Here is a 27,871-nt window from a genome sequence, read left to right on the forward strand (position 1 = left end):
TTTTCTGTTTTTCATTGTAAATTGTATGGTAAATCATAGTTTTTACATGCAAAAAGCATTCATTTGACTAAACCTCTTAACTGTTACAGTATCTTTTTTACAGTCTATAGATAAAATATGCAAAGAATGTTTTGCCCAGACTGGCACCATGCACATTTTCTTTAGAAAAGTATCATTTAGTGCCACAGAATTGACACACTGCAGCTTTAAATACAGTCATTTTAATGATAGATGTGGCGATGAAGTGGTTAATGTTAACACAGCTGTTTTTTATTATTAATATTATTCATAAGCTTTTGGCCTTTAGGATAGTCAAGAGACAATGAGGGGGAATGAGATCGAATTATGACACAAGGCCAGACCTGTTTTCCTGTGAGCAAAACTGCTCATATGTGTCATAAGCATGTGCACTACCCACTACACACATTTGACCTCTATTACTGCTCTACTCACACAATAACAGAGAGAGAGAGAGAGATATCGAGAATGATATTTACTGTATACACACATAACACTAAGACGGCAGCGGAAAGGTCACTTTCGTCTATATTTTTATGTTTAAACATCTCTGTCTACGATTAAACAGATTCTTATTGGTCCCTTGCGAATTTGGTCCTTTCTGCCACTATAGCAGGTCAATAAAACGGCACGTACAGGTGAAAAGAGGTCAGACGTTATTCTCTCTCTCTTTCTAAGCCCTCATTCACTTGAAACCTATTAAAAAACTCTGCGCCTCTCCCCCCGTACTCATTTAAAGCCTATTTTAGGACAGCATTAGACTCTCAGGGACGATTTCCTGGATGAAACTTATAGTCCAGGACGGCAAATGATTCTCAACGGAAAAACCGCCATTAACAGTAAAATTTAGTCCGTAGCTCGATTTAACCCTCGTCACGGAGGCAGAGTTTTGATGTTGGGAGTCGTAGAGCAGTTATGGCAGAATCATAGCACTATAGCTCAATTTGTTTTGAGCTGGTTACAGCAGTACGTCTCTATAATTGCTATAGAAACTTGCCTCGATGGTACATCTCTGCAGCGGGTTATCTGGTGGAGCTGCCTGTGCGCCTAAGGGAGGAAGTTAGCGAAAGAACACAGAATCATTTTCTTGTTTTTGAGTGCTTACAGACAGTCTATTACTGCGGACATGCTTTTCGACAACAAAGATTGGAGAGCACGTGCATGTCTGAAAATTTGAAGCGTGAAACTGACCTACAAAAATACACAGCCCGTGATGTGAATCAGTGCTATTGTACATCCTCTCTCGAGGCAGAGGGCCAAAAATGTGTGTTTAAACAGTTAATCATGCGCATTGCACATACCCGCACACACAACCAGTGAAGAAATGACTTCCTGGGTGAGCATGATTGTGTGTAGCTGGGTGTAAACTCTAGATATCAGTCAAAAAGAGTGTTCAGTTTTCATAGCTGAAGCACGTGCTTTTTCTATTACCTTTGGAATATATGGAAAATGTTTACAAACTCTAAATCATGCCTTCAAGTAATGGACTCTTTAAAAACTGATCATCCTTTGATTATAGATTGTTTTTTATCCAACGTGGACCATCTACAGGATCAATTCTATAGTATTCTTTTTTGCTGGGCTCATTTTCAGGAAATGAGCCAACTGATGCAGCTGCAAAGGAGGCTTTTAATCAGGAAGTAAACACATGTCAAATTCCTCCCTCAGAGATCAGACCTATCATTAATCGTTATATATAAAGTAAGTGACGAGAAGAGTGGGATACATGTACAAATAATAAATTGCGTGAAATACATCCGGAAATTTCAAACAGATTTTTAATCTCTTTTAAAACTAGATTTGATCGAGTGGTGTTTACCAGATGTCACCTAGGTGATAAAAGACTGACTTATGCAGTTTTGCTTAAAGGTGAAGACCCTACTCAATGCATGTTCTGCAAGATTCCCCTTTCTGTCAGACATGTTTTATTAAACTGTCCAGCTTTTAATGTATGTAGAAAACTCTTTTATTAAGTGAACTCACTTTAAGAGTTATTTAGTATAATTTCGGCAGAAAAGGTTTTAGAATTTTTATCATATGTTAATGTTAAAAATCTTGTGTAATAAAACTTTGTTTGTTTGTTGGTTTTTATTGTACTTGTTATACTTGTATTTTTAAATTGTTTTTGCCATGAAAATTGCCTTAGATGCTGACATGGCATTAAATAAATACTACTACTTCTAGATATTAGTCACAGAAGCTGATTATTATAGTAATGGGACAGAGATTCAAGCTGGTTTTTAACAGTGAATAAGTGGCCTTTCAGTATTGTACTGTGTGCTGTTATATATCTACAGGACACGGGAGCGTCATGCTCTTGTAGAGTCTGATGTCCTGCACATTGACCTGGCCGGTCTGCTGCCCTCTCTCTCACCCAGTGATTCATCATGCTTTGCCTGTAGTCGAAGAAAAAAAACATATGGTGTTACAAAGACACAGAAAAAAAAAGAAAAAAATTTAGCTGAATGTAGCAGTTTTTTTTTTAAATTGGATAAATGGCAACAGAGAATGTAAAATCATTAGAAATGGTTGAGGTGCTCAGTAATGAATACAAGCATCAGAATTTTTTTCGCAATGAGGAACACTTAATGGGACAAATCATGTTTTTTGATATCACTTCATTATATTCATTATATAAGGCTATCAAATAATGTGTCTGAAACCAGCGGTTTGTGAGGGAAATTTTATTTATGTAGGTATTTTCCCTCATAGACCACTAGTAATAATATAATATAATATAATATAATATAATAACAACTACCTTACTAGCTATTAATAAGCAGCAAATTAAGTATTAATGGTTTGTTAATAGCAAGAACTGGACCTTAAAATAAAGTGTGACCTATAATATAATATAATATAATATAATATAATATAATATAATATAATATAATATAATATAATATAATATAATATAATATAAATATACAATTTTATTATATAACCTTTTTTTCAGCTAAAGAAGATTAACTTTAGAGTGTCAGAGACTTCCTAACACTTTTTATTTTCTGGCACCCTTTAGTTTTTTAAATCTACCATGTAATTGAATTATTAATTATTCTGGTTATTCATTATTATTTTATTTTACTTCAGGCCTTTGCTTTGAGCATGCCTTGGTAACCACAGGCTATATAAATTATTTTTATACTAATAAAGTTGGTTTCATGTCTCAATAAAATTCAAATTTTCAAATGAGTAAGAATGTCCTTGAAACTAGAATAATTTCACCTATTTAAAAAAAAAAAAAATATCATAAATTGTCCTAGTCAGCAATGCAATTAAAATAGAGACCAAATGGAAACTTTTAATTAAGCTAGCCTGCTTCTGAGAAAATAAAAGACCCCTATGATCTCCCATTTGTCACTTCTTTTTTTTTTTTTTTTTTCTGCTTAGGAATTTTAGAAGACTTTTAGAAGAGGCGTCCAGCTTCCGGATGCAGAGCTGTGTGTGCGATCTGGATAAAGTAGCGCTTGCAGAAAAACAGTTTCCAAAAGTAGCTTGCATTTCCTATTGCTATTTTAGTACAGACAATGTGGTTTCCATGGACACTTGCTTGGTGTCCATGCCAACGGCAGGTTTGGAGCAGTGTAAGCGTGTAAGCGCATGTGCCCGGGAGGGACTTGCGGTGGAGCAATCCAGGGACAATGCCAACCTTTTTTTACCTCTCCCACCTGTACCAACCCATGCCCTTCCCACTGAATCTCCATGGAAACGGTCAGGCCAGGGCAGTCGCCCAGATTCGATCCAGTCACCCATAGATGACAGAAGGGTTTGTGGGTACTGTAGATGGCTAGGGAAACGCTGCTGAGTGGCAGGGTAGGTATTAAGTGGTTACAACTTAATACCTACACTGGTAAGAGTGCGTTTTGTTTGTTTATCCATTGATCTCCATGTTGATTGGAGACCCTGTTGTCTTAAAATCCCCTGTAGTGCGTTGGGGCTGCCATAGCACGTTCTTTACACATGCTCCCAACACCTTGCATCTGTCAAGTCTAATCAGGACAAGATAAGTGTGTGTGTGTTTTGTGTGTGTGTGTGTGTGTGTGTGTGTGTGTGTGTGTGTGTGTGTGTGTGTGCACATGTGCCCGTAATCAGTAGAGAGTTATGTAATCATATTTAATTAGGGATTAATTGCAGATGCCGCTAAGTGCGAGTGCGACAACTTAACTCTCTCTTAGTCACCCAATAACATACACACGTTTATTTTCTGTTATGTTGAGGGCATTCTGTTGACTATTGTTTTTATTATTATAATTATTATTATAATTGTATTTATATTCAGGGCCATAGCTAGCAGGCGATCTGAATCCTGTTTGTTTTCTTATCCCAATATAGACATACTTAAATATACTTTTAAATTTAGATAGCATGACCATAGATTGAAATGCACAATTTGTGTATTAATTATTTTATGACATATTTTGACACATATTTTTAATAGATACAGTTAACTATACTGGATTTTACCCCAATTTCTATTATAATAATAATATGAATATATAATACAAAATGTAATATTTTTCATTTAGATTTAGGGCACCAAGTTATGCTTTCATTATTTTTAATCATTTGAATGCAAAATAAGTTTAATTAATTATACAGGATTCTGCATCATTTATATTATATTAATAATATTAAAATAAATTACAAAATTGGATATTTTTTAGTTAGGTGAAAGGGATCATGGACTGAAACGCATGACACATGTTTTATGATGTATTTTAATAAACATTTTAGTACATTTAATTAATTATACAGGATCAGTTTTTATAATAATATGAATATATTTTATGAAATGTTATGTTTTTTTATTTAGATAGAGGGGACTGATTTGTTTTTCATTATTGTGAAATATCTGGATGTAAATACAAATGAATTATCCAGAATTCTAAATCAATTTGTATTATATAAATTATATTAAAATATAATACAAAATGGATTTTTTTCATTTAGGTGAAATGCACAATTTATTAGTTTATTTTTTTACATATTTTGATGTAAAATATATTATATTCAGATTTTTATGGATTTAACATGAATTTTTATTGTATTAGTAATATATACTACAAAATGTAAAATATCTCATTTAGGTTTAGGCGCTCACATATTTAACAACTTGAATGACTGACTAAAATTGGTTAAAGAGTTATTTTCGCTTTTTTCCTATCTTTTTTTTGGGGGGGACATATTTTGATGTAAAATATATTGGAATAATTATACCAGATGCTACATCAATCCTGTCTCAATTGTTATGGGCCCCTCTGGACTTTTAGTTCCCAAGAATCATTCCCACCTTTCACCCCATTAGCTCCGTTCCTGCACACACATGGCAATAATACACATTCCACCTTTTTTACATTCCACTCCAGTAGTTCTTCCCCTCGGAGCTTCCTTTTATCTCACAGTTTATTTCTCAAGGACATCTGAACAGGAATAATGCGCAGCATGAAAATCTCTGTCATCACTGAAAATAGAGTCAGATATTCTGAATGCTCTACAAAAGTGAATCGTATCCAGCGCTGTGTGCTGCAGTGATCGCAATGAATACATTCCCATGTCCTCCCAAGCATCACATCTGCCCTAGTTTCGCCAGCGAACCGTGCACTCTGCCTAATGCTAGGACACTTTTGCAGGCTAAAGATCACACAGGGTTTATCTTGTAGTTTAAGCTGTTGCTAAGTAAGGCCGCAAGGTGTGCGTTACATCTGTGTACAAGGTTCTCGGGCTGTTTAAGGTGCATGATTTTGATTAGCCGTTCTCTTGTTTTGGGTTTATCTGTAATGGAAAAATTGTGTTACAGTAGTCAGAGTGCCATGTAAATTATTTAACCTGCACTGCACACTGCATACTGCTTAAGAAGAGTTATGCAATATGAACTATGATAGAGAGAGTCCTGCGTCTGAGGAGACAACATTTGAAAATAAAAATAGATACCACAAAATAATTATTTTAAAATTTTGACTGAATCGATTGTGTTCCACATGAATGTGTCAAACTAGAGTAGTGAATAACTCTCCCATTCAGATGGCATCACTTTCTGTCAGGTTCAAATCAAAATAAACTTGAAATGATCATCTGTGAATGAGACGGTTTAAATTAAGTTGTGTGAAATTAAAGCTGCACTTCTACTATCAACCTGACAACATGACATTTGTTGACCGATGATCCAAAAAGATGATTGTTAATAAAAAAATAGCCAAACAATTAACAAATTAAAATTAAAGTATACTTTTACTGTATAATTGTAGTTATTATTTCAGAAGCAATGTTAAGCTTTTTTTGTGAAAAAAGAAAGCTTTTTTTCTAAATGGTTATAATTTATGAAAAAAAAACTGCAACATTGCACCTGACATTAAAGGGATAGTTCACCCAAAAATGAAAATTCTGTCATTAATTACTCACCCTCATGTCGTTCCAAACCTGTAAGACCTTTGTTCATCTTCGGAACACAAATTAAGATATTTTTGATGAAATCCGAGAGCTCTCTGACCCTCCCATAGACAGCAAGGTTCCTACCACGATCAAGGCTAAGAAACGTAGCAAGGACATCGTTAAAATAATCCATGTGACATCAATGACTCAACTGTAATTTTACGTAGCTACAAGAATACTTTTTGTGCGCAAAGAAACCAAAAATTACGACTTTATTCATCAATTTGTCTCCTCCTTGTCACCCTATAGCGCCATTTTGGAGAGTATCACATACGTAAACAACATATGCAGTCCTGTCTCAGCAGCACTGTGCGTGGATAGGCTGTTTATGTTGTTTACGCTTTGATCTGAATGTAAACAACGTATCCGCACACATAAGTTGCATACGTTGTTCACGTATGTGATGCTCTCAGAATCTCAGTTCCCCTCAGTTTCACACAGGTGCCTCTAGTGATTCTGTGTCCCATACAACTCAGAAAATCAGAATGTGCAACTTCCTGCCTGGAAAAATACAACAGAGCACTACTCAAATTCAGACTTCTAACTTGGAAATGTGTACAGTTATCTAATGCATAGAACTGTATACAATTTTAGGCATGCCCAGTTACTTTTTTGGGCCATATACATTTATGAAATGTGTGTTTGTGGCCATGTGTATATGTATCTGTGTAGGTGTGTATGTGTGTTAGAGAAGAAGAGTTGTGAACCTCAGAGGGAGCCTGTGCTATCACACCTCTCCTACTCGCAGTCTGTCAATATATCAGTCTCAAACTCCGTGAACTCATCTCACACACAGAAACTACTCTACGCATGTGTGTGAGTGTGTGTCAGAGAGGACGATAACACACACAGAGCATGGAGGAATTTAAAAGCGGACTGATTCTTGTAGTTTTTTTCTGGGTTGTAGCTTCCCTCCCGCTGAGTGTAACCAGTCTCCCCACCGCGCTGGCCCGAGTGTTTTTATTTCTCTCCTCTTCTGCATCACGCCATCCTTCCGTCACACTCATCCCTTGCTTCAGAGCCAACTCACATTTCCACTCTATCTCTCTCTTTTCATCTCCCTCTGTATTCCTCTCTCTCAGGGACAAATTCATTAAACAGTGGTGCCATTTTTGTATCCTGTTTTTCAAGGCAAAAACCAGCTTCTAACGAATCGGAATCAGGTCTAACCATTTTGATTCTTTTTTGTGCAAACACCTCCTTTCTATCTAAATTCAGAACCGATTTGGTGAATTGGGCGCTAAAACAACGCAGACAGTGTTCACAAATAAATGGTGCTGTCAGTGGACACAGTTCAATCTTAGTGAATTCTCCTCTCTGTCTCGCTCTTTCTCTTTTTACTTTTAGACATAGAGATGATAGCATCTTCATTTTGAGGGTGTTTGTCATGGTTGTGGGTTTGAGTCGTGGTGACACTACATTGCTCATTGCTTAGATTAGCTGTGTAATTGTTCTACCAGACAGCAAGCAATTTGTATGGTGACTCATCCTCTCTCTCTCGCTTTCTCTCTTTTCTCATGTCCTCTCAATCTCCACGCGTCCTCAAGCTGCGTTTAAAGCATGTTATGATAGTTACAGTCTTGACAGGCTCATTAAAGACCCTCATATTCTCAAAAAAATATTTTAAAGGAATAGTTCAACCTAAAATTGCTAATTATTTTTCATCATTTGCTCACCCCCATGTTGTTTTAAACCCATCTTCCGTGGTACACAAAAGGATTATTCTGAAGGCTATGCTGGCTGCATTTTCCATGCAGTTACAATGAATGAGGATTGAAGGTCACAAGAAAAAAAGTAAAGTAAAGGTGTGCTGTATTACAACTATCCAAAGTCATTGATGGCTCTGTGAAGAAGAACCAAGCGAAAATTAATGTTATTATTCACTTGTTTATAACGTGGACCTAGGATATTTTTGTAATAGCTTTTTTGACCACTGCCATGTGCTGTATGGTAATTTGTTGTGCCTCACAATAATGTGCATGTATTTTAAAATTAGATTTATTTCCTTCTTTTGATTTCCAAATTTTTGTTTCTGAGGAGCCTTGCAAATTAATTTTTTGCAGTCATCCCCATGAGAAACAATTACAGTTTGAATAGGGTTGTAGTTTTAAGAATCATATCAGTCCAGTTTGTAAATGAATCAGTTTTGTAAACTGGATCAGCTGATTCATTGAAGATCAAGATCCAACTCAACTTAAATTTCTGCTTGAACAAAACAATTTCTTAAAACTATCATATGACTTTAGAAATATAGCACGAGTTTGTGCCTGGTGTCCTTTTTGAAGCTTCAGTATCAAGAGTATATTTGTAGCAATAGCCAACAAAACATTGAATGGGTCAAAATTATAGATGTTATAGATATTAAGTAAAGATCATGTTCCATGAAGATATTTTGTACATTTCCTACTCTAAATATGTCAAAACTTAATTTTTGATTAGTAATATGCATTGCTAAGGACTTTATTTTATATATTAATTTTAACTTTAAAGGCGACGTTCTCAATATTCAGATTTTTTTGCACTTTTATTTTAGATTTTTTAATATTTTTGTATCTCGGCCAAATATTGTCTTATCCTAACAAACCATACATCAATGGAAAACGTATTTATTCAGCTTTCGGATGATGTATATAATTTCAAATGGAACCTTATGACTGGTTTTGTGGTCCAGGTTCACATATTTTACAGAAAACGGGTTGCACATGGGACAAAATTTTTGCATTTTTGAGAGGAAAAAAAACCCTGCAGATAAGATGCATCAGTGTATAAGTCCCATTTTATTGTTACATTCAATAATGTAAAAGTTGAAAACATTATAAACACTGTAATTCTCCCCTCTCCACAGCAAATCCTTTAAATTTATTGGTTTTCAGAACAAAACAGGAATGAAAAATATAAGTATAAAAAACATACATTTATTATAAACGTCAAGCCCAAAACAAATTTATTTAAATAAAAACTGAAACTACCGGGCTGATATATGGTACTGTAAATGCACCATTAAAAATGCTCAGATACCACTTTCATTCGGCACAAATCTAAATGTGTGCATTTTGCACAAGTTTTGCATGCTTGATGTTAACTAATGTGTCACTTTAGAATATAAATCGCAGTGCTTTTCAGATGATAAAAATGCAATTTATATTCCATAAAATAGGGTATTCCTTTAAAACAAGTTAATATCCAAAAACAAACACTATCACATGACCAATGTTATTTATTGTTGAATTTCCGTCATACAGCAACATTGTGATATATACCGTTAACGTGACATTGGTTTTCTTACATAGTGATTTACGATTTTAGTCATACCGTCCATTTCCAGTGAACTAATGTGTCCATTTCCCTTACAACTTTAACAGGGAAATACGAAGCATGGGTCAGCAGCGAGATGTGTATATTCCGGAAGCGTAATTCATTAATTTGCTGTTTGCTATCCGTCAGTCACCCGGAATAATCCGTTGGGAGGGGCCAGTGCGCTTTCCTCTGCCGAGTGAAAATTGGATTTTGGATGAGCGATCGCGCGGCTTAAACTTCCACTAGCTCGCTGTCTATTAAGTGCACCCCCACGTCACGCACACACACACACATACGCAACACAGAACCAATCTAGAGCAGCGACAAACACACACAAATATACATCCTCACGTTACAAGCCAAATGCAAACGCACACGTATGCCGCCACAGTGACACGGTGCGTGTAGTATTACCTACAACAATCCTGTGCTTGAGAAAAGCAGACTGAACAAACACAGTCAGCATAATCACCAGAGAGAAAGACACGTACACACCTCTGACTCGAAGGAAATGAGCTGGAATTTGGAGCAGCGTGCCCACATGGGGAGAGGAAGATCTGGAGAGAGAGGGATGTGGGGAGGATTGATGGATAGGGAAAAAAAAAGTCAAGAAGAACAGAAACGAGAGCACTAGGGAGACCAAGACAATTCTCGCTGAGTTGTTGATGGCGAGATGCTGGAGTTTACTCATCCAATCACGAACGTGTGGGCAGAGAGAGGGAGAGAGTGTGTGCTTCATCAGAGGTGCTTGATGTCAGTTAGTAAAAATAACGCTGTGTGTTTGTGTGTGTGTGTGTGTTTGTGTGTGTGTTTCAGCTCCTCTGACTGAAGAGCCCCCCAGGATTCTCTTTCCCTCTGAAAACAAGCTCCTCACCATGGACGTGCAGCTCGGTAAGAACAGCTTCTGCTTGTGTACATGTGTGTGTGTTGGGAGGGGGTTGTTCGTAATGCCATGTACTATTTTTGAAAGAACGTAATATATAATATGCTGTGCGCAGTATGCAAATTTTCTGAATGCATGGATTACTCGGATGACCTGCTACATTTGTTGAAATGTGCAGTGTAGAACCAGAGCACACTGCGTGGAATAGTGTATCCCATGATGCACTGCACTCGACTTGACCTTCTATTTCCAGGGTTACAAAAGAACCGGAGGCGATATCAGCCATGGTTTTTCACGATTTGTCTGATTGATCCATGTTTTGAAGGGGCTGGCAAAATGTTTGCACAAACCTGGATTACAAAATGGAAATAAAAAGAATCCTTACTAAATTAAAGATTCAAACAGTTGCACCGTTGTAGCCAAAGTGTTTCTGAATGAAATCCACTTTCTTGTCATATCACTCGCATCTTAATCAAGTGCCGAGGGGATTATTTTATTTTTTTTAATTTTATTTTTTATAGGGGGCACTAGTGGCAAATGGTGCTTCTGCCAGGGGCTATACACTATGTCAATGTACATTACCATATTAAAGTTTGGGGTCAGTGATTTATTTATTTATTTATTTATTTTTTTTTTTTTTTGGTTGTTTGTTTGTTTAAATTTTAAAAGTTTTTGAAAGTGTCTTATGCTACCCAAAGCAAATAATTGATCTCAATATGTCCAAAATGTTTTCTGATTTAATATATTTTAAAAGTAGCCGGCAGTATTTAAAAATACTGATATTGTCTGTTATTGTCAATGTTGAAAACAGCTTTGCTGCTTGATATTTTTGTAGAAACTGTGATAGTTTTTTTTATTCTTTGCTGAAAAGAAAGGTTAAAAGAGCAGTATTTATTTAAAATTGAAATCTTCTGTAACAATGTAAGTCTTTGCTGTCATTTTTATCAATTTAGTTTTTTAGTTTTTATCAAGTTTCTTTCACAAAAAAATACAAAATCTTACCCTTAAAGTCTGAAAGGCACTGTGTGATGCATAATTTAATGTACCAGTTCTACAAAAGTCAGTGCTATTTGATGCTATTAAAGTTTGCATCAAATAGCGCTTACAATAATGTTTTGTTTGGCATACTGCTTATGGAAAGCTGGCAGTAAATTTAATGCTACTTTAAAGAGATGTTTGTGAACATTTTTTATTGATCATGGCAGTAATTAATTCATCAAATAATGATGAAAGTATGTAGAAGAGCGTTATAACCGGGCATATATCCAGGTGTTTGGTGCAGCGGAATGCACTTTGGGCATTTTAAAGAGCCAATTGCTCTACATTTCTAGCAACAAAAAAAAATCCCCAGTCGTGGTATAGCAACAGCAGAAAGCGCATGCAAATAATGGGCACAATTCACTTTTAAGCCAAGAATTTTCCTCTTATTACAGTGAAACACTGTGTGCTGTCTTTTTGAAATACTGTAATAGGCAGTATGCAGTATACTGCAGAGTAAGCACTACGGTAGTATTCTATTCCAAACACAGCCGATGTGGTTCATGCATTTGAATTGTGTTTGTGCAAGAAATTGTCTAAGTAAAAAGAGTCATTGTAATGGATTTACTCACAAAAACACAAGCAAAAACAGTTTCAAAAATGTATGAACTGTTTTTGTTATTGAAAAGACGTCAAACTGTTACTAAAAGAGACTCATCGAGAATGTTTAAACTCCTGCCATGCAGTTATGTGCTAAGACGGTAGCAGCATCTGCGCGTGTGTGTGTGTGTGTGTGTGTGTGTGTGTGTGTGTGTGTGTGTGTGTGTGTGTGTGTGTGTGTGTGTGTGTGTGTGTGTGAGAGTGTTAACGCCTGAGAAAGGAGTTCCCCTGCTAGACAGATAGCTGCTATAGTCAGCATTATGATGCTATGTTGTTTACGCTCTGAATGGAAGTCGTTCTCATAAATGCAAATCCTCTATGCTAATTATCTGCTGTTGTCTCCCAACAATAGCCGCTCCATATGGTGCTGAAACATTCAGTGGGCCTTCTTTTGGATTTTGCTTGTACGTGTGTGTGTTGATCCGAGCTCCTTGTGCATGTTAACACACGCATACAGTCTGCTTTAATGTATGTAACGGACTGAGATGTGCTTGTTCGCGCATGTGCGTTAGTCTGTTAGCGTGTGCATCGAACTGAACCGTGTGTGTGTGTGTGTGTGTGTGTGTGTGTGTGTGTGTGTGTGTGTGTGTGTGGTGGATGGAGCTGCGTCTGTTTGTTTGGCGGAGACTCTGGATCCAGGCATGTTGGAAACAGGAGCAGATTGGAGCATATTGTGGCAGCTCTGACCATGTTCTGCCTTCAGAATGAGCAGAGAGAGAGTAGGACACCACTCATCGACTAGAGACACACTGACCACATGATGAGTAATTTTTAGGAATAGATGGCGTGAGCGTTGTGGGCTGCTTAGCTGAATAATAGAACCCAATAGAGTTGAACTTTGTTGTGTTGTGTTCAGTTTCATCTCTCTTTTTCAATTCAGCTGAAAAATGATATTTTTGTATTTCTAAATACTTTGCAGAAATATGAGAACCTAAATAGAATTTTTATTTAAATGAGGTTACTACTGTAGTGAAGAAGTGATATAAAATCTTTTCTCAGTAAATTATGCTGTCTTAGACTTATAATGACAACTGGTGGCAAGGATGTTGTAACGAAGAGCTACAGGATACCATTAGGGCTAGCTTGAATCGCAGTGAACCAGGTGTGTCGGTCAAAACACCACAGAGGGAAGTATCAGTTTGAACAGGTTTATTTTCACAGATGTGTTATGATCAACTCAGAGGGGGAGTCAGCCTTTACATGCACATCAGTCCATGGTTGTGGTGATAGAGACAAGGATGGACTCTAGGACCACTGCAAATGAGCATACACGGGTCGCCAAGAATGACCGGAGGCGTGAGCCAGTTAGAGGCGAAACTTAAGCACAGTCTTTAAAGAATCTTGTCTCCTTGAGAGGGCTAGGTGCTTATCAGTTGAAGCATGAAATGTATGATTATGGTGGAGGGTGTGGTTTCTCTGAAAGGAATAAAGTAATATGTATAATGAAACCACCATTACCACGCAGTGCCAAATGGTAGAACCTGCCACTAGAAGACTTCAGGGGGGTTATCACACTTTATGTCCCTCCAGATGAACCTGAGGAGTGGCTGGTCTTCTGGTAAGAGCTGAACCTGGTGGAACATGCCTCTAATGTCTCCACTAACCGCCACCACATGTTCCCTGAAGCGTAATAAAACTCCCAGAAGAGAGGCTCCCAGTGTTGGTCCAGAAAGGAGGGTGTCATTGAGGCTTCGGCCTTGGAATTGAAAAGAGCAGTTGAAGACTAAACAACTCTTCCAGTTATGACTTACCAAGTGATGCGGTATGTACCATGACTCATTGGTGGCCAAGCCTTCACCTGGGTCAAACCTCTTGACTGCCCCTGCTTCCACCAACTTCCGAATTGCTGCACAGTACTCTTCAGCTTTTAGAGGATCCCGGGCCAAACATCTCTCTAGACTCCTGAGGCTGGGTAGGACAGCTTCCTTGGGAGCTCTGAGGGAGGGAATGCCTTGCTTCCTTAGTAGGGGTGTGGCATATATAAGGATGCCTGCGACCTGTACTTGCCTCGTCCTGGCCTCCAAGTGCTCCAGCGCTTGCTTATCCTGTTTTGATCTCACTGCTAGTTTGCTACTCTGGTATGGCACGATGTCCATCTTCCAGAGTTCTGCATCAGCTCTGTCGTCTGGGATGAGACACCAGTGAGGAGACACTGCTGGATACTCGGGGCCCTCTGGGTAAGGTGTGCAGGTCCTTGTAGCGTCCATCCCAGCCTCGTGCGAATGGCCGCCGGACCACCAGGGGGGCCTAGTCTCACTGGCTCGACAGGGGTAAGTAGATGGGGGTAGTCTGCACCAATCAGCATGAGCGGCTTGATGTGTTCAAATGGCTCAAGTGGGAGGTCTGCCAGGTGCTTGTACCTCCTCTTCAGACTGGGGATGGGGTAGGAGTGGTCTGCTAGACCCAAGCGCTGTGAAGTGAAGGCCTCCACTATCTGGAACATTCTCTTGGGCTTAGTTGGAGATGAGATTTTGAATGAAACAGCGGCTCCCTTCAGGGTTTGAACTTCCTGTCGAATTGTGTGGTGAGCGAGCTCTTCAGGCTTCTTATGCAGGCCCAATTTGTCAACTGCCTCAGGGAGGAACATTGTCTGCTCTGATCCATCATCCAAAATCGCATAAGTGTCTAGTGTCTCTGTTGCGCACGAGAACTCTGACGACTTTTAGGGTTAGGGTTGGGGTTAGGGTTAGGGTGGTCTGTCTAGGTAAAGACAGCTTTCAGCTTTCAGTTGCTCAGCCTTGGGGCATGCATTGACAGCATGCAGTTCGCATAGATACTTTCCTTGGCACACATTACAGAGCCTCTTGACGTGACATTGCACTGCTTGATGTGCTTTCCCAGATCTGCAGCATCTCTTGTTGACTTTGATCCACTCTATGACCTCCTCTCGGGTGATTTTCTGAATAGCCGGACACTTATTGAGGAAGTGCTCTGTACCCTTGTAATACAGACAGTAGGGTTTCACTTTGCCTTTCCATCTCAGCGCGGATGAACTCTGACCTTCTTGTCTAGTTGCTTGGTTCGATGTATGGCTCTCAGCCCTGTGTAGGACCATAGCTATGGGCTTGCTGCATCGCTTTTTTTAGCTCGGTAGCCAGACAGCCCTGGGGTGCGGATGTCAGATGGGCTGTCGTATCCTTGACACCACAACTCATATCGAAGCCATTCTGCCAGGTCGAGCAGCATATGAGTGTGTCCAGAACGATGGAACATCACATGCCTGAAGTTCACTCTCATCTCAATTGGAAGCTTATAAAGGATACGGGCTACATGTGAGCCGCATCTCAGCTCGACTTCTCTGTCGGGGTCTAATGTCTGCAGCATACCTACAAGTGACTGTACATGCAGAAAGAATTTCTTGAAGGCTGCTATATCTCCCCTCCTAATCTCAGGTGAATCCATCACTGCAGCAATCCGCTTCAAGGCTACGTGGTGTGGCTGGCAAAACTTCTCGGTCAAGGCTGCCATGGTGTCCGTGTACGGCCTTGGTGCGTTAATGAAGGAGTAAGCAATGAGACAGGCCTCTTCGAGTTTCACGTACTTGATAAAGCTCTGAAACATCCGCGAGTAGCAGGTTTGACAGAGCTAATTTTAGCCGAGAAAACTCCATTGGGTCGTTATGGATAAACAGAGGAATTTTCGGTGCTGGCCCTATATACTCTCCTCTTCCCTGATTTGTGTATACTGACGAGAACTGTCCGCCTCTGGCGACATGCAGTCGGCTCATATCGGCCCTAACTGGATGCTGAGTTAAAGAACCTGCATTGGGGTGATACATACTGGGTTGCGGATGTGAGATGGGTGAACAGGGTCCTGGTCTTGGGGTTGAAGACAAGACATCATACTGTTCAGGACCTTGTCTAGGCTGAGGGAGGTTCTTGCTTTGAAGGGTCGAATGTGGACAAGCGTGGGTTTGTGATGCTGGATGTCACACTGTCCCTCATGAGCTGTAACTTACTCATCATCCAGTCTATGACAATAACCACTCGCTGCTCCTCGACAGTTGCTGACTCTGGAGTGTAGTCAGAGGAAGGCCATGGCGGAGGGGGCAGCTCCCCGTCACCATCCTCTTCCTCTGGCACTAACGAGTCATCTGGTAATGGAAGGGGAGGCATTGGCCATCGCTCAAAGGATTGATCGAACTGCGCTGCTCCTTGCTCTCTGGCTGAGGCCAATAGTTCAAGCAGTTCTCTTCTAGTGTCATCAGGTGAGGTGGAACTGTACTGCATGCTCTCTCTGTGTAGCCTGCTTGGCTCAGCTCCCTCCTCAGTATAGGGCATTGGGGTATGTGGCCATCCTAGGCTTGTGTCCTCGTAGCTCTCCTCAAAGCTTGGTAAATAACCATCATGTGCCTTGAGGGGTCTACTCCACTTTACATGAGGCTGCAAGCTCCGATTCTCCTCTCTAGACGGGTGTGGTGCCGGGCTGACACTTGTAGGGCCATGTATCTTCGGTCACACTGCACTGACCTCATAATCCTTTAGATAGGATGGCTGTCTTAACTGACATTTGGGCAGAGTGGAGGGGGCCAACGATGCTTCATCACTCTGTTGCATACTCCCAGCACATCTACGATCCGGCTCGAAGGACCACAAATGTACGAAGAGCTACAGGATGCCGTTAGGGCTAGTTTGAATTTCAGTGAACCAGGTGTGTCGGTCAAAATACCACAGAGGGAAGTATCAATTTGAACAGGTTTATTTTCACAGATGTGTTATGATCAACTCAGAGGGGGAGTCCGCTTTTACATGCACATCAGTCAGTGTCTACTAACAAGATGTGGACCAAGAAGCTTGAGGAGTGCAGTGGATACAAAGTAGTTTAGGTGATAGAGACAGGGATGGACTGTGGGACCACTGCAAATGAGCATACACAGGTTGCCGAGAATAACCGGAGGCATGAGCCAGTTAGAGGCGAAACTTAAGCACAGTCTTTAAAGAATCTTGTCTCCATGAGAGGGTTGGGTGCTTATCAGATGAAGCATGAAATGTATGATTGTGGTGGAGGGTATGGTTTCTCTGAAAGGAATAAAGCAATATGTATAATGAAACCACCATTACAAGTATTATTATTCATATACAACTATAGGCTGCTCCCCTCTTACAGTAACATAATGATGTATAAACACTTTGTATAACAGAGCATCCATGATCATTATTTATCCACATGACTTATAGTATTATAAACATTATAACTCCGAACATGGTAAATAAACAGATATGTTACAAGAATAGCATGTAGATAATAGCATTATCATGCAACATCAGACAGCCAATAACTGCGTCATCATTGATAAGCAAGCATCAATCAGTTAACAATTATTTGTACTCACCCGTATAGGATGCACACAACACAAGATACATTCAAACTGAGGCTGATATGAACTAAGATGCATGTCTCCAGCACTTGTTTATGCTGAAAATCCGATCACTAGCAGCGGTGGAGACGTTCTGCCGGTCTCCGAGTAATGAATAGTGTCTCTTCCGGCTACCGGCGATACGTGCATTTTATAATAAAAGTCCCCATTCTTGCTAGCGCAACAGCGCTCTGACACTCTCTCTATCGCCTTTTGCACAGATGTAGCATCATTTAAAGATTTTCAGTCAGTTGTTCTTATTTGACTTATTCTGTGAGTACAAGTATATGATAATTGCACAGTGGCCAAGAGAGCTCAACGTGCTGCAACTTCAGAAAACATATGCAAATAGAAAAAGCACTAGCAAATTAAGAAAACATCTTCATCAGTTTGACAGCACATGTGCTGCAAATGCTCACAACAAAAACAAACAAACAAAGAAACGCGCAAGTAGCACAGACCACATTAAAATTACCCCAGCAAAATGAAAATTAACCATGTTTTTTATTGATTACATTTTTAAAACCACAGTTGTACAAATACCATGGTCAGTGTAGTAAATCCATGGTTCATTTGTGCATGGTTACCATGGTTTAATTATAGTAACCATTTTATGTTTTTATTTATTTTTTTATATAATGTTTTAGTTATTTATTTTTAATAGTAAAACCATAGGCTATAGTTATGTTTTGTAAGGAAAGTTGTAAAAAATAAATTAGCCAGCTTACATTCACAGCTTAGTAAGGCTAATAATATATATATATAAAAAAAGCTAAGGAATCATTTTTTAGGATGTAAAAATAAAGAAAAATCTTACTTTTCAGAGCAAACATTGATAACTATGTCCCAGCCATGTGTAACGGAGGCCAGCAAGTAGGTGCTGTGCAGGTAAACCTTACTCCCCTGATCTCAAGAGACGCACTAGCGACTGATGCTAGTGGCTGCAGTCATTTAGCCTCCTTGTTAGTGCGTCCGCCTCCCATGACGGAGACCCGGGTTCGAGGCCCACTCCGAGCAAGCACGAGGTGTGGCGGTGAGGACCCGGGATAGAGGGGTTACACATGTTCGTCACTTTATGGTTCCCTTAAACATTTCGAGGTGGTCTCTGACTATTTGCAGCACATTTCTGTTTTGCAGCGCATTTATTTATTTGTTTTTGTTGTGAGCATTTGCAGAGCGCGTGTTGTCAAATTGATGATGCTTTTTTTTTATTTTTTTGGTGGTTTTTTTTTTTTTGGAGCGTTTTGATCTCTCTGGGACTGTGTATAACTGAGCTAAAAAGAGTTTTTTTGTTGTTATTGTGTTTTTAAATGATCTGTTCTCGACTGGTCACGACTCTCAAATGTGTTTAATGAATTTAAATGGCTAAGTTTTAGTTATTTATTTATGAAACTACTAATTTTCTAGGGAAAAATTATTTCACCTTTTCCAAAATGAATAAAATATGAAAAAAAAATTTTTTATTAAATATGAAAAAATACATAAATACATGGTAAATGAAGTGTATCAATAAATTTGACCAAAAATGTCATCAGATTAAGCTAGCATATTAGAACAAATCATTAAAATTATAAATACACAACTAATTTTAATTTGAGTGACTCTACAAATCAAGTACAGACATACTGGTTTCTCGAAATCTCAAATTTGTGGCATACAGGTGTGGTTTTCAGGTGACATCAAATGAAAGAGCTTCAGTGGAAATGAGAAAGCAATTTTGAAGGAAAGATGAGCATTAAGGAACATGCAAGGAGGTTCTGAGAGATGAAGACAGAATTCTGAGCTGGTGGAAGAATATTTAATGCTTTTAGAATGTTTCAGGAGGGAATCGCTCCTCGCTGAGCACTTCCTGCAGAAATCTTATTGGACACGCACAGATACAGACACACATACACACACACACACACACACACACACACACACACACACACACACACACACACACACACAAACTTAAACACATACAGTTTTATAAGTATATAGCAGGTAAGAGGATATTGCCGGACTAATACTAGTTATTTCCAGCATTTGTTGATGCTACTGTTTAATACTATGTGATATATATGATGTATATGGCCATTACTTTGCTATAAACATGCTTATTATGAGAGATGAGCTATCGAAATCATTTTTCATGCTCGCTGCCATAGACGCGGAACAGATGATGATGTGAGAGGATGGGATGATGGGATGATGGGTGAAGGATAGGGAGAGACGGATAGAGTTTGCTGTGTGTGAACCCATCACATCCAAACATTATTAATGACAACGGGGGCACTCACACACACACAAGCACAACTTAAATATCCCAGACAAACAAAGAAAAGGAAAACAACGAGACTGAAAGAAACTGGGCTGACTCACATTCAACATGGAAAAAGTGAAAAAAAAGGTGTCCTTTTTTCCTGTGTCTCTATGCAGTCGCCAGCCAAGATGTACAGAAAGGAACAATGCAGGGAAGACTTGACTATCTATCTGTATTATATAGATTGAATTGGACTGATGAGAGTTCATCTTAACCTTCATGTTCTGTATGGGCTCTCAGAGCCCTCAAGGGCTCGAAAATATACCAGTAAACATTGAAATATCTGGTTGAAACTCCATTGCTTGTTCTAATCTTATGAGATATGATTATAAACAAAATTTCAGCTTGATAACATGCATCAGCCGTCCTTTATGAAAAATTGCTTCATTACTTTTGTTTGGAGTCTCGGAGAACTCGGATACAGAGCATTAATAAATCCAATGAATTTTCACATGCTAACTTTTTTTTATTTGTATACCCCTGTCAGTTGTTTATTTTAATTTCTTTTATTGTATTTTTAAAAAAAAAAAAATTGGAGGGGTCCAGTCGACACAGAAGAGAAGCGAAGTTACTGAAATGGATGCTAGTTAGATCTCTGAAAAGTCTGGCAAAAGAGAGGGAAAAAGCTTCAGTGTACCTACCCTCTGGATTTTTGATTGGCTCAGATGAACTTATTAAATTGTTATTTTTATAAGTGCTATTATTATTTGTAATTTATGTGAGTCACTGGGGCTTCTGAGTCATAAAAACAACAAAAAAGTCAAATCAATCTCAAGTGAACATGAGGGTTAACTAAACATAATCTATCTTAATTGAAATGTATTCACTGTGTGTCTTTGCTTTGCCTCCTCACAGATGGCACAAAACGCACACGCAGAAACACACATGTACGTTAACGCAGAAGTGGCGAGGATTTGTGCAGAGGTATTCAGAGAACACTTCTTAATATTAATCACCCTTGCCCAAAATAATACAGTTGTTGCTAAGCAACCATCGGGAGATGAGGGCATTTCTCTAAATAAACATCTCAATTTATTATTGGGTAAGATTGGACACTGATATCCTTAAAGGAACAGTACAAAAGCAGTGGATATGTGCAAAAGCTGTGTTTTTGCTCTTAGGATACTGAGCTAAATAGCCTGAAACCAGATATTTGGGGTTTCCCAGCCCATTTTCAGCTATCTGGCCACAGCTGTGGATTATATGATGAATTAAATGATTATTTTTTATGCCATTTCTTGTTAATTCAAATCTAATCTTTGTTTAATAAACACATGTATGTAATGCGCAGTAGGCAAATGAGGGATCGTAACAGCCGATAAGCAGCAACTTAGCTATCCGCTTCACATTTTTGAGCACATACATTTTCAGCTTAATTTGAGAAAGAGAGAGGAACAACTAGACAGAGAGGTTACTTTATCTCTGTTCTGAAGTGTTCACTCCAATCCAGAGTCCTTTGTCCCACATTTTGGGTCCACAAGGCCATGGTTTCTAATCATGCATATGACCCTGTTAGAGCTGCCACGACCTTTCATGTGCTGGCACTTTTTGGCATGCCCTTTAAAAGGAAAGTTCACCCTAAATTCTGTGATCATTTGCTCACCCTCATGCCATTCCAGACCCGTTTGACTTTGATTCAGAGAGATTTAGCAGAATGTCTGAGCAGCATTTTTCCATACAATTAAAGTTTATTGCCAAAGTCTCTAAGGCTCAAAGCATTGGATCCTGTATATTTCACTTTTTAAATAAAATATCCAGATTTATTCAGAAAAACAAAATAAATGCTGGTTTGTCGCATATGTCATCCAGACAATATATTTCTGTCAAAGTGGACTGCCAGAATAACAGAAGAACGGGGACAGATTTTATGCATAGTCAAAAGTCTTTCATGTAGATGTGGAGATATACATACTGTATGTGGAGGCATATGTAACCAATTACCTGTTCTTGCATAGAGACACAACAAATAATGTGTCATTTCACTCTCTACTTGAATCTGTCTTTGTACCACTCTTTGATGCTTAACCCTTGACTCTCAATCCCCTGCATCTCTCTAAATTGTTTGATCTCTGTCCTTTCTGTCCTTCACTTTAATAAGAAGAAATCCTTTCATCTGACGTTCCACAACACCCTTCCTTCCTTCTGCTGAGGTTTAGTTTCAGGCATGGCTTAAACCATATACATAAACCACCTGTCAGTTTGTTAAAAGACTCACTCACCTGCATTCAGAAAAGAGGAGTATAAAACACACACACAGACACACACACACTCATGTCAAACGCAGAGCATTTCACAGTCAATCATCTACAAACTGTTGGGAGCTAATAATATCAAAAAAAAAAAAAAAAAAGCTAAGGAATTGTATATTAGGATGTTAAAATAAAGACCTTTCAGAACAAACATTGATAACTATGTCCCAGCCATGTTTGTCACTTTGTGGTTCCCTTAAAGATTTCGAGGTGGTCTCTGACTATTTGCAGCACATTTCTGTTTTGCAGCACATTTATTTATTTGTTTGTGTTGTGAGCATTTGCACCGTGCATGTTGTCAAATTGATGGAGGTTTTCTTTATGATTTTTTTTATCTTTTTCATTTGCAGCATGTTGAGATATTAATATTATTAAATATAAAAAATAAATAAATTCATAGTAAATGAAGTGTATCAATAAATTTGACCAAATGTGTAATCAAATTAAGCAAATAAATTAAATGAACAAATCATTAAAATGATAAATATACCACTAATTTTAATTTAAGTGACTTTGACAAATCAAGTACAGACATACTGGTTCCTCAAAATCATAGAGGTGTGGTTTTCAGGTGTCCACGAGTTATACTGCCATTTTTATTTCTTAGCCTGAGCTTCAAGAATAATCAGATCAAACTCAGATTTGCAGTCCAAAAACACCTCATTTGTGTCCATCCTGGCCATTTGTCAGAAATCCAGAGTTTATTATCTTTCCTTTGGGGATATGAACGTGCAGCCCTTATTGCTGGCTCTTAGAAGCTGAAGGAAACTAAAGAAAGTGTGACTGATTCCTATTAAATTGAAATATAAAAAGGATCTTTAAAGGAATAGTAAACTATTCACCCTCACCCTCATGTCCTTCCAAACCCTGCATCTTTTTAGTACATGGTAATACATATATACACTTCCAATCAAAAAATGTGTTTTTTTATAAATAAAATACTTCTATTATTCAGCAAGTATGTATCAAATTGAACAAAAGTGACAGTAAAGACATTTATAATGTTACAAAAGATAAAAAATTCTGTTTAAAATTCTGTGATTTTTTTTATTATTCCATCAAAGAATCCTGAAATGTCAAAAATGTATTACATTTTTATCAACACAGCTGTATTTACAATGGTGATAATAATAATAATGTTTCAACGTTGATGATGATGAAGATGTTTTTTTAGTAATAATTTTGATTTTAATTGTTTTTTGTGTTTCTATGTGACACTGAAGCCTAGAGTAATGACTGCTAAAAATTCAGCTTTGTCATTATAGAAATAAATTACATTCTAAAATATATATTAAAATAGAAAACAGTTATTTTTAATTGTAATAATATTTCACTATATTTCTGTTTTACTGTATTTTTGATCAACTAAATGAATGAGCGTAAGACACTTATTTCTAAAACATTAAAAATATTACCAAACCTACACTTCTGAACCATGTATGTGTATAAATATATGAATTGTATATGTTGCTCACAATATTTCTGTCAGAATACACAGTTATGTTTGCTAATGAGCCATACCAGGAAAACTGCATTGCTTCTCACATTTGAATGAACTGAATTGACTATTCTATTGACTCCTAGGTCCATTCTAATGTAATGTAATCTCCAAAACTGCCCATCGCAGTTAATCAGCCTTGTACTATAGTCACACACCAACAGGAAGTCATGTGATGCGTGCGATTTCCACACATGATCTCCCAGGGGTCTGACGGAGTTTGATCCCGCTGTCAGCGGAAGAAAGCTTTACTGAGAGAGAGAGAATGCTGAGAGAGAAGAATAGAAGCAGTGGGTTGAATACGTAAGGGCCTGCTGACGCACTGATGTATCTGGATTTGGATTTATTTTGGAGATTGAAACAGATCCTCTGGAGAAATGCCACCCGTGTGAGGGGGAGGGGACACATATGTGTCAGTATGTGTATGTGTGTGCTTTTGTAATTGAGAGAACGTTTTAATACCTCTAGAATAGTTCCCTCTGAAATCGAATGTGTGTGTGTTTGAGTCTGTGTTTTACAATAGAAAACTTTCTCTTTGTTCACGAATCTCCCTGTACAATTCAAATGTGCTCAGAGCTCTAAAAAATAGATTAAACTGTACTAATTGTCTTTTCTCTCTCATTTGCACACTCTTTCATTGTCAGACACACACGCTGTAACATCAGTGAGAGAGGTGCTGAGGCAGGGTCTCTATTATGACATCGGAAAGAAAGGATGAGGGGAGGACAGGGTGTATGAAAGGATCTGCGGAGGAGTACCTGTTCACAAAGCCCTATTCTAGATAATTAAAGTCTTACACGTCCCCGTTGGGTTGCACTGCTGAGGAACAAATCAGGTGAAGAATTGGAGGAGGGGAGAAAAAAGATGGAAACAAAGAAATGTTTGCATTCAGTCTGCTAAAGCAGCGGCACTGGGAGATTCTTTCTTTAAGTGAAGTGAATTCTGAGTGAAGGTCAAAATGTTAACATAGTTCTCTATTCATTCATTTATTCATGGCTGTGTGTTGTCTTCAGACCTGTATGTTTTTACAGGAATGCTTGGTCAGTGTTTCGACTCTGCTGGTAAATGGAGCGAAACACCGCAAGCAAACAGCTCAGTACACTTGCCTTTCATTCAAACGCATTGAAAAACACACTCCAAACAGAAAAATGGCCCTGGATAGAGCTTAGAGCTCTCTCTGGTGGCAGACCTATTTAAACATCTGTTTTTTTTTTGTTTTTTTTTCTAGTTGCTTCCTAAATGATGTATTGAAATTGCTAAATTATTCCATATCTGTAGTGCATTATCCTCTGATTAGGAGGCAGACGAGATTGTGATCATAACAGAGACGACAACAACTAGATTTGCATTTTCTAAAGGAAATGTCAGTGCTTTCAAGGCAGCAAACGAATAGTGTTGGAGTTTTAAGCTTGGATATGTGTTAAGAAATACTGCATCAGAGCCGTTTGATGTCATCATGGCAATCAGCACACATCTGATTTTCTGCCAGCTATGCATAAAAATAAACAAGCAATGCAACACTGTTGTGATTTTATAGGCATGACAGGAAAGACTAATCTGAATTCCGTATGCAAATAAATGTTAGAGAGAAAAATCTTCAGAATGTTGTCAATGTCACAGTTACATTTTAAATTCTTAGAGTTCTTAAAACGTAGACAGCAGACCTAAGGCTGAAATCATATACACAAAAATAAACAGTATTTCAAATAAATGTTGAATTTTTAACCTTATATTCAGCAATGAATCCTGAAAAAAAGTTTATCACAGTTTCCACAAAAATATTAGGCAGCGCAAATGATGATAATAAAAAAAATATATATTTCTTAAGCACCACATCAGCATATTAGAATGATTTATGAAAGATCATGTGATACTGAAGGCTGGAGTAATGGCTGCTAAAAACAACTTTATCACCACAGGAATACATTTTAGTATATATTAAAATTGAAACAGTAATGTTTAATAATAATGTTTTTACTGTATTTTTGATCAAATAAATGCTTTCTTGAGCATTGTGAACATAACAGTTTGGGCTGAAATGATTGCAAGATTTTATGAACAAAAAAGAAGAAATAATAACAACAAAAGGAGGACATTTGAGGAATTTCAAAGGAATATGTGACCCTTGACCACAAAAGCAGTCTTACATTGCTAGGGTATATTTGTAGCAATAGCCAAAAATACATTGTATGGGTCAAAATTATATATTTTTTTTTTGTGCCAAAGATCATTAGGACATTAAGTAAAGATCATGTTCCATGAAGATATTTTGTACATTTTTTACTGTAAATATATCAAAACTTAATTTATGTTTAGTAATATCCATTGCTAAGAATTTCATTTGGACAACTTTAAAGGTAATTTTCTCAATATTTAGATTTTTGCACCCTCAGATTCCAGATTTTCAAATAGTTGTATCTCAGCCGAATATTGTCCTATCCTAACAAACCATACATCAATGGAAAGCTTATTTGTATGTAGATTTCGAAAAAATTTACCCTTATTACTGGTTTTGTGGTCCAGGGTCACATATACTGTTTTGCAAGCACTTTGATATCTAGAAAAGGAAAGTTTGACAATACAAACATTGAAAGAAGGCTTCACAAAGCTTTGCCTGAAAGTAAAAAAAAAAAAGCTTTTAAAAGTCTTGAAATTTGAAGCTTATACAACGTTAAGCATTTATACTGCATTAAGAATTTGGGATTCAGAAAGTTCCAATGGAAGTCTAGCCCATTTTTCAGTGTCTTCTATAAAATAAAATAAAAAACATAACTCTGATCAGTTAGAACAGATCAGACAGATACTAATTAGACTGATAGAAGCAGAATAACAGTATGTTGGTTCCTCTAGGCTGTGCAGTTGATAAAATGTTCTGAATGGTTGTTAGTTTGTTTCTATGTGTTTGTTAGCTTGTTGTAAGTGGTTGCTAGGGAGTTCTAATGTGTACATACAGATCTGCTCCAGATCTTGTCATCTCAAGACTGGACTACTGCAGTGCTGTATTGGCCAGCCTTCAAACTAGCTCAATTAAACCTGGCACAAGAATGCCAGTGTATTTGGTCTCTAAACGACCGGTGATGGCCCACGTTTCACCCCTCTCAGTCTTGCTCCACTGACATCCTAATCAAATTCAAATTCAAATCTCTTTTTTCTACTTCTGCAGTCGCACTTCTGCCCTAGCTTTTGTTTACTCTTGAAATTCAGTATTGCAGCGCTGCTAATGTCGCTGGCTCCTGTATGATAAATAGCTTGTGTTTTGCCATATTTGAAAGTCGCTTTGGATAAAAGCGTCTGCTAAATGATTAAATGTGAATGTAATTGGTTTAAAGGTCTCAAACTGTGAATGTCTGAACATTAACATTCCATAAATGTAATTTGTGTTTATTATTATGTCAACAATACATCAAACCCAGTATCAGTTAAATTTCTGTGACTTGATGTCATTTACAGTATGTGTATATGGTGCTGTTTTACAGACTCGTGGTCTCAGTATCTCTTTGATCAAATGCTCCACATGTACTTCATATCCTGGTGAGAGACAGACGCTATTTCTGGTTTGTTTGGGGGCCCGGAGCAAGATCTTCCCTGGTACTGGGCCTTATTCGTTGCTAGTCTAAAGACATGCCTAATTAACGTCAAACAACCGACAAACATCACAACATTAAGGCAGAAATACCACCTCAACCGCAACTAAAGAAAGAAAAGACACAGCACTTCAAACCACTAAGGATAAACATGTTCATACACTGAAATAAACACATTGTTGTTAGGGATTGTAGTTCTCAGTTTTGCATTTGTATTTTTAATGCAATTTTTATTGACTATTGATTTTTTTTTTTTTTTTTGCACAGAAAATGGGTTGAGATCAAACAATAATTGCCCGATCCCTTAGGGTCTGCAGACCCCCCGCTGAAGACCCTTGCTTTAGAAGTATAGATCTCACTGATCTTGATGCTTTGAGAGTGATTAAAAGTAATATTTAAGAAATTCAATTCAGAGTAAAGGGGAATAACCATTTTTATGTGCTATATAGATGAAATGGTGTATATCAATCATTTGTACACCATATAAATACTTTAAAACAGGGCACTTCAACTTTTTTCAGACTGAGGACCTCAGATTAAGAAACACAAGATTCTCAGAATGTTTTTTTTTTTTTTTTTTTTTTGTCTGACTCATAAAATTAAGTTTACAG

At 37.8% G+C, this 27,871-nt stretch overlaps 1 protein-coding gene across 2 annotated transcripts in view; it reads left to right on the forward strand.

Moving 5' to 3' along the window:
- The window catches only part of il1rapl1a (interleukin 1 receptor accessory protein-like 1a), an 80,752-nt gene that overhangs the window by 42,616 nt on the left and 10,265 nt on the right, over positions 1–27,871 (forward strand). For both annotated transcript variants that reach the window (XM_042731082.1, XM_042731083.1), the window contains exon 6: positions 10,564–10,638. In XM_042731082.1, the coding sequence (XP_042587016.1) occupies positions 10,564–10,638 (75 nt within the window). The remainder of the gene's footprint in view (positions 1–10,563; positions 10,639–27,871) is intronic.

This window comes from Cyprinus carpio, chromosome B9 (genome assembly GCF_018340385.1).
Source record: "Cyprinus carpio isolate SPL01 chromosome B9, ASM1834038v1, whole genome shotgun sequence".
Taxonomy (NCBI): Eukaryota; Metazoa; Chordata; class Actinopteri; order Cypriniformes; family Cyprinidae; genus Cyprinus; species Cyprinus carpio.